At 37.6% G+C, this 8,088-nt stretch overlaps 1 protein-coding gene across 2 annotated transcripts; it reads right to left on the bottom strand.

Annotated features, from left to right (window-relative positions):
• Positions 1-13: 13 nt before the first annotated feature.
• mynn (myoneurin) lies at positions 14-6,848 on the bottom strand. Of its 2 annotated transcripts, XM_039684936.2 has the most exons (9): positions 6,357-6,848; positions 5,828-5,867; positions 5,287-5,577; positions 2,887-4,304; positions 1,805-1,964; positions 1,395-1,573; positions 1,209-1,292; positions 1,042-1,128; positions 14-953 (listed from the first exon to the last, which is right to left on the bottom strand). In XM_039684936.2, exons 3-9 carry the CDS (start codon positions 5,556-5,558, stop codon positions 556-558), a joined length of 2,598 nt encoding a protein of 865 aa, XP_039540870.2. In that variant the 5' UTR covers positions 5,559-5,577; positions 5,828-5,867; positions 6,357-6,848; the 3' UTR covers positions 14-555. The 2 variants fall into 2 exon arrangements, with proteins under 2 accessions (XP_039540870.2, XP_039540871.2); XM_039684937.2 differs by lacking the exon at positions 1,042-1,128 and having other exon boundaries at positions 6,357-6,584.
• Positions 6,849-8,088: the final 1,240 nt, after the last annotated feature.

Raw genomic sequence — 8,088 nt, 5'->3', positions numbered from 1 at the left:
ACCACAACACATATTGAGACGTGAGATGATTTATTATAAAAGCTGCCCAGTTTGTTAGAGGATTATTTCACATAATATATGAAATGTTTCAGAGACTGGGTCGTATAACATTTTAGGTATTTACATTTCATACTTCTAAAAGACAAACGCATAGTTCAAAAACATCAGAATGACCAAGTCAGTTGTAATGTATAGTCGCACTGTCCTTTCAATTTAAATAGAAAAATCTTTTTTTAAACATATGGACCAAAATGCTTTTTCCAAGCATAGCATTTTATTTTACAGCTAAACCTAGAGTTGGCCTTCCCTTCATTTCAGAAAATACTTTATGCCTTTAATGAACCAGATTCTGCAGACATTAATAAGAAAAAAACAGAGAGAAGCCTCACACACTCACACAATAGCTTTGTATAACTGATATCTGCTAAGAGTTTGTAATTCAGATGATTAGAAAACAATCATAACAAACTGCTTCCGCACTGGCGAGACTGATCCTACCTTCAGTCTTCACTTCATGGAGAAAACACACTTAAAATAGAAATAAAACCTGGTATTTTAATCAATGGTCTGAACGATGACAATCTGCGTGTGCTCCATCTCAGCAGTCGCAGGGATTTCATACTGTTCCACAACGTAGCTGACTTGCTCGCCAGATTCTCCGTGTTGGATGAGAACAGGCGCTTCGGATGAGTCCGCGTGCTGGAAGATCATGGAGGGCTCTGACCCGTCTGCGTGCTGTATGATCATCTGCGGTTCTCCCGACTGTTGGATGATGAGCTGGGCTTCGGGGGGCAAAATTGGCAACTGGGACTCCATCTGCATTTCATGGTCTTGGGAATCGACAAGGGCAGAGCGCACACGTGCAATCAGGCCCTGGTGGTCGATGGGGATGTTGAGAGGACACTGCGTCGTGTTGGTTTTCACAGTCTGAGTCTGCTCTTGTTCAGGAAGAACTGAAAAGTATGTTTTAAAATAGACATTTAGATGAATGAATAGATCGATTCAGCAAAAATATATGACTAAACAAGAAATAACACACACCATTATGCTTCAAAATGCTGTGCTTCTTCAAGCTATATATGTCTGAAAACATGTTCCCACACAGGTTACACCTCACTTTTCTTGAGCCTAAAGGCAAAAGGTACCTAAATAAATCCATATTTGGAAATACAAGGTTTCCATTTTGAAAACACACAACTTAAATTTACCGTTGTGGACGTCCATATGTTTTCGAAGTTCTCCAGCGGTTAAGCAAGGTTTTCCGCAATCCAAGCATATATATGGAGTCACACCTAAAATTGGAGTGCATTGATTAAAAAAAAAGTCATTGATTAAATTGACTCCAAGTGGCATAGCAACAGCTGACAGCTTTTATGAATGCATAATAAACCCACCGGTGTGTTTCCGGGTGTGAGCGATGAGAGAGCTGGACACAGCGAAGGCCATGCCGCAGGTGTCGCAGATGTACGGTTTCTCTCCTGTGTGTCGTCGCTTGTGGTACATTAGAGTGCTGGCCTGTGTGAAGCGCTTCCCACATTCTCCACATTCATACGGCTTCTCACCACTGTGCTTTCTGAGAGCAAACGGGTGAGAAAGAGAAGTTGATGGAAACTTATTAATGTGTAAATATGTATAACCAGATAACATTGTGAATATTTTATCATTGTATCATTTAGTCTAGTTTTAGTTAGATTTACGCAAACTTTCACTTTACAACACTAAGACTAAGACTTGCAATCATGTTTAAGTGTAATTTTATCAATGAAAATGAACTGGAATTGTTCTCATAAATTGCACTAGATACCTTATGTGAATTTTTAAATTGCTAGATGTGGCAAAAGCCGCCCCACAGAAATCACATTTATGTGGCTTTTCTTCTCCGTGATGCATGCGGCAATGATAGACCAGCTGACACTTCTGAGCAAAACGTGCCTCGCAGGACGTACAATTGAAGGGCTTCTCTCCTGAAAACAGCACAGAACATGCATCACTCCACATAAACCTATCAACAAAATTATGATACAGACACTGCAGTTCTGGTTTGGGGTTTGTAAGTTTTTTTCTTTGGAAGAAAATTTTCTGTAGCATGGACGCATTAAATTGATCAAAAATGACAGTAAATACAATTATAAAATGCCAAAAACATTTATTTTTCAAATAAACGCTGTTTTTACTTTCTATTAAGAATAATCATGAAAAAAATTCATCAAGGATTCCACAAAAATACTAAGCAACTGTTTTCAACATTGATAATAATAAACTGTTTCAGGAGCACCAAATCAGCACATTAGAATGATTTCTGAAGGATCACGTGACACTGAAGACTACAGTAATGATGCTGAAAATTCAGATGTGCCATCACAGGGACAAATTAGATTTAAAAAATGTATTAAAAAAGTAAAATAGTAATTACCGGTATGTCTGTTTTTACAGTATTTTTGATCAAAACATGCAGCCTTAGTGAGCATAAAAGTGTCAAAAAAAATCTTACCAACCCCACACTTTTCAATAGACCATTTCACAAGATGTAAACAACACTGGTCCAGAAGCACTTCCTGTTTCAGTTTTTTAACACTACATAAAAGCTGGGATAAAATACAACCAACAGAACATTTAAAACTGAATCAAAAAGTTAAAAAAAAAAAACATCTTTAAGATGTTTTCTTTACATGTGAAAAAGAAAACAGTTACAAACTGAAACAGGAAGTGCTTCTGGACCAGTGTTGTTTACATCTTGTGAAATGGTCTATAGAAGCATGTATTGATCACCAAAAATTATAATATCATACTATAGTTGTACTTTTTTTGGTCATCAAGACTGTATTAATCCATGAGATTTAGTGTATTGATGCAGTGCAACACATTCATGTCATGTGAGAGACGTACCTGTGTGTATGCGCATATGGGTCTTCAGCTGGTTGCCCTGTCTGAAGGAGCGGGTACAGAGCTGGCACTGATAGGGTTTGAGGCCCTTGTGTATGCGCATGTGTCTGCGCAGACTGCTCATCTCAGAGAAAAGGTTTCCGCAGATGTTACAAATAGGCCTGTGTTTGTCCTGCAAAGGTTTCACTTCCTCTTCTCCTGCCCAGTCCTCGTTGTCATTGCCAAATTCGTCCTCCTCTTCACCGTCATCATCTTCCTCATTACTTACTTGGCTTTCTTTCAGCTTTCTACTTAAGCTTCTCTTTCTGGTGCTGGCGCGGATTTTCTTCGCAGCGCTTGACTCGGAGTCTTCTGTACCTTGAGATGAGCCTTCTTCAGTGTGTTTCTCAAAGTCTTGGTTTGCTTCTTCACCAGCTTCTTCTCCACTGTTCTCTATTGGATTTGAAGATTCAAGTGCCTCAGAAGAAAGGGGTTTAGAACGAGGTCTTCCTCTTTTACGACCGGTGCCTTCGTTCTCTTTCGTTTTTGCAGTTTCTGAGCCGTCTTCGGTGTTTGTAGTTGCGGTCTCCGCATTTGTAGTTTGGTTCTCAGTGGATAACGGCTTAGTCCTTGGTCTTCCTCTCCCTCGTTTGGAAGCCGCAGCTTCACCAGGGTTCTCTGTATCAGTCTTTTCCTTACCGTCATCTTCCTCTCCAGCATTCACAGCGTCGTCCTCAACAACCTCTGTTTCTTGGGTGTCTCCTTGTTCTTCGTCTTCTTCAGGTTCAGCTTCAGATGGTAAGGGTTTAATACGTGGACGTCCTCTTTTGCGGGTAGGGTTTTCCCCGTCTTGATCTTTGTTTGCTACGGAATCGTCTTCGCCGTTACCAGAATCATCTCTATCCGTGGACAAAGGCCTAATCCGGGGGCGACCTCTCGGTCTTCCGGATCCTCTCCCTACAGAGCTGCTATTTGGATTGATGCTTTGCTGTGCTGGTGATTGATCAGTTGAATCGAAACTCAATGGCCTCAGCCGTGGGCGACCTCTCGGCCTCCCCCGACCTCTTCCTCTGCCTCTTTGAGCAGCAATGCCCTCCCTTTCAACATCATCCTCATACAACCTGGTTTTGGGTTTCCTCCCTCTCTTGCCGATTCTGTGGGGAGTTTGTTCGCTGGACGACTGGGCTTCATCTGTAGAGGCGGGATCATCCTGAGACCCATCTTCTTTCCCTCCCTTTAACCACATCCGTTCCTCCACCTCTGAGATCGGCTCTAAAGGTTCATAGTCATCTGGGCTCAGGGGAGAATGTGGATCTTCATACTGTATTTGTCTAGCGGGCGAGCCACCAGTTTTGAAATCATCTTGGGATAGGGTACAGCGAGCCACAACCTCGGGCATACCAAGATAAGATGCAGCTTTTTGAACACTTTCTATTTCATCCCTGTAGACAACAAAGCACAACAAAAATGCAATGTAAGACTGGAAAACTGGAACTCTGTCTCACCAATGCCCTCTGAAGACAAATGGCATTGCTTGCAGATTAACATTTGACACCTTTTCTCTGAGCATCTTATCTACATCTCTCTCTCTGAGTCAGTAACACTGAAAACTCACACAAGAATATGGTTTTAATGTGAATGTGATAATCTTTAAGGACTGTTTAGAATCATTTTGAAAGTCTCAGGGTGACTGGTAATAATGACTCATTCCCAAAGAAGTAAAAGAAAAGGTAATAAGGTTTTTAAGAATATAGAAATATCTTGCACACAAAAGGGTGTGTCTTTGACTGCCTTCTGCCTGAATGCAATTTACAACTAAGCAAATGGTCTGCTCCCAATAAACATGGTGGGGGGATTTTTACATATCAGGTAAGGTCTGGCTCTAAGGGAAACGCAACAAGGGTCCTGGGCTGTCGTCTGTTTTCCGATCAGTCCGTGAGGCTGGGAGTTTTTACTCCCAGCCTCACGTAGCCTCGTCAGGTAAAATGAATCTTCTTTGTTCTAGAAACATTTGATGGTCTGCATTGGTTATCTTATGGAATTGTAATAATACATTTACCTGACATAATAAATTGTTATACGTGATGCAATATTGCTATAATTCTATCTTAAAAAATATTTGCATGTATATATTTATATGTTATAAATAACCCATTTCTCTTAAATACATGCATGTGTGAGTATTTTTATTAAAAAATAATTATACACAGTGCACACACATATATTATGTAAAAACAAACTTTCATGTTGGATGCTTAGCAGCACTATATATATATATATAAATCTTTTTACATTAAAAATGAATTTGATTTTTTTTATTTAAAAAAATAATAATTTAATAAAAAATATTTTCTATTTTTCTTCAGGTTTTCTATGCAAGTAGGAAGACTATATAGATGAAGAATTAGATTCCCATGAACTCACCCGTCCATATTCAATTCCCCGCTGTAAATATATGTCAGTAGTTTTTCAAACACAGTACTGCTCACTGACTCTGGGTCCAAAGTTATGGTGGCATCCTCTCTTCCAGCATCAATAGACTGTGTGGAGAAATACTCACTAAAGGCTGCCAGAACATTGTGGTGGGCTTGATACTGAGCCTGTCCTATTGCTACTGTGCAGTCACACAGAAAGCTTCTCTCACGTTGCCTCTTAAGCTGCTCCAGAAGAAACTCACTGTGAGTGATATGTGGCATGACGTGTAAGACTGCCAACCTGCAATGTCAAGAGCATCATATAATATCAGTCACAATTAAACTTTTTAAAGATAAAGTCTGTCATTATTCACTTGCATTGCATCTTTTTACCATATAATAAAAGTGATGAATTCTGCCATGTAATAAAGTTTGGAAGAAATATGAGGATGAATAAATTATTACATAATTTTGAGTGAACTAGACGTATAGATGCAATTTTATATGTATTGTTTTGGAAGCAACAAACAAAACTAAAATAATCCACTTACCTCACGTAAATGTATGATGGTTTAAATCACACCCAAAAACCTGTTTAAATGAAACACACATGCATGTAAAAAATAAATAACAAATAACATGTGCACATATAAAATAACCTATACCGCTAAATAAAATTAGTGATTGTTCAAACTTGACCTCATCAGTTAGGGAAAATAAAAGTTCCCGCCCATTGCTAAAAAGTTGGCTGAAATAAGCAGCTTGATACCAAACTATCATTGTTAAAAGACTACTCATAATATTAGAATGCACCCAATAATTGTAGTTGTAAATATAAATTAAAAATAGCTCAATGCATTAGTTACGGGATAAATCCACAGACGAATATTTGTAATTTTAGCATGCAAAACAAAGGGCTCTTATTTCGAAAATGCTCGATCCGGTAGAGCGCGAGCCGCAATTCACAGGTTCGGTCTATGTATAACTAACGCACAACAGAGACGTGCAATAATTATTTAAATTACGTGATTATTAAATATAAAGTTGAATTCGATTTTTTAATAACAATTCAAGTCTCACGTTTTTTCGACAGTAGATTAAAATCTCTTTGCTTTGACGGCCATTTTCGAGATCTTCAAGGGGATTGGCCGGTGACGTCATATCCTCCTGTCTGAATTCTTCTTCTTCTTCCTTTTTTTGTCAATTCGCATCGATTTCGCGCATTAGCGCCACCTACTGTTATCTTGATCCAGAGACTCCAACAACTATCCATTCATCATCCTTATTACCTACAATATTAAAACATTATACGCTACAGCAAACTATACGTGTTCAGATCCTCTGGCTTAAAAACAACAACAAAAAACGTTTTATTTAAACAAAGCTTCTCTATTATCATTTTCCTGTTCTGGTTTTAATGTTTCTCAACGTTATTTCAGTTACCCCTTTCCTCCGAATCTCTTCAAATACTTTAAATCTATCCTCTTCATAACTTTCACAATACATGATAACATGTTATAGGCCTAGCCTACTGTTTTTCAGTGCCAGCCTATCTGGCTCCCAGACTTGACACACATCTCATTATATTCAACACTCGTTTACACTTATCTTCCATCTTTTCATTATGCCCTTTCCATTGTGAGTCTGCTGTCTAACTAGATTCCAAGAAACCTAATTTTGGATACCTGTTCTAGATTGAAATGGAACATCTATACACTATCCAAAACTTCCCTTCTGTCTTTCAGAAGATTTCTTTTTAACATCTCTACTCTTACTCTCTTTCTCTTTTCACACAAGTTTCTGGAAGAGTTAACCTTAATAAACTCATCTTGAATCCTGTCTGAATTCTTTCCGGTGTTTGAAGTTTAACCAAAGAAGAAGAAGAAGAAAAAAACCCCAGCTGTAACCATTAGGTGGAGCCAAAGAGACACAGCAGGCATATTCAAGGAGAAAAGCAAACAATTAATTGTAGCCTATTTCAAATCTTTTGAAATGGCATACTTTTGTTTAATTACAATTTCAAGAAAAAAAAGCTTTTCTCTTTTTACTGCATTATACTGGGCTTACAAGCCTAATTTTACAGGTAATTTCAGTCGGAATATTAGATCTCAAATATTGTTAAGTTACTTATTCATGTATTATTTCAGGTAAACCTTCATAAATGTTGATGGTCGATGGTCTTTAGTCTTTATTTTTTACTTGACCCTTTCAACAGATTTTAGTTTAAAAAATATATACTTCAAAAAAATACTAAAAATAAAAGTTCTGAAAGGGGGTTTTCACGGCAGTGTATTATTTTGGGTAAGGGTAACCCTTACCCTAACCCCTTTTTTTCTGTGTGATTGAGCATTTAAATAATCTAAAGAACCACAATAAAGAACCTTTTGTAGAATGGAAAGATTTTGTGACTGAAAAATGTTCTTCACCATATGTTAACCCGGGGTTAAAACCTAGGGTTTAAAAAGGTTTTGTGAAAACACCTTTTGTGAATTTGCTATTAATTTTGAAGCAATTAACCAGCAGTACACTGTAAAAATTTTTTTGTTGGTTTAACTTAAAAAAATTAAGTAACCTGGTTGCGTTTAAGTTCATTGAAATGGAAAAAGTGAGTTACTACAATGAAGGAGATTGATTTAATCATCAGAAACTCAAAATAATATGTTATCTGAACTAAATAAATTATTTAAGTTGATTTGACAAAAGAAAAAATGTTGTGATTACAAATCATGAAAATATTGTTTAAAGTGTTCTAGGTGAAATTGAACCAAAAAAGGTGGTGATATATACTTTTTCTATCTAACTTATATAACAT

The sequence above is a fragment of the Pimephales promelas genome, chromosome 22 (genome assembly GCF_988280905.1).
Source record: "Pimephales promelas chromosome 22, fPimPro1.hap1.1, whole genome shotgun sequence".
In the NCBI taxonomy this organism is placed as follows: domain Eukaryota; kingdom Metazoa; phylum Chordata; class Actinopteri; order Cypriniformes; family Leuciscidae; genus Pimephales; species Pimephales promelas.
This window is presented reverse-complemented; position numbering and strand designations above follow the sequence as displayed.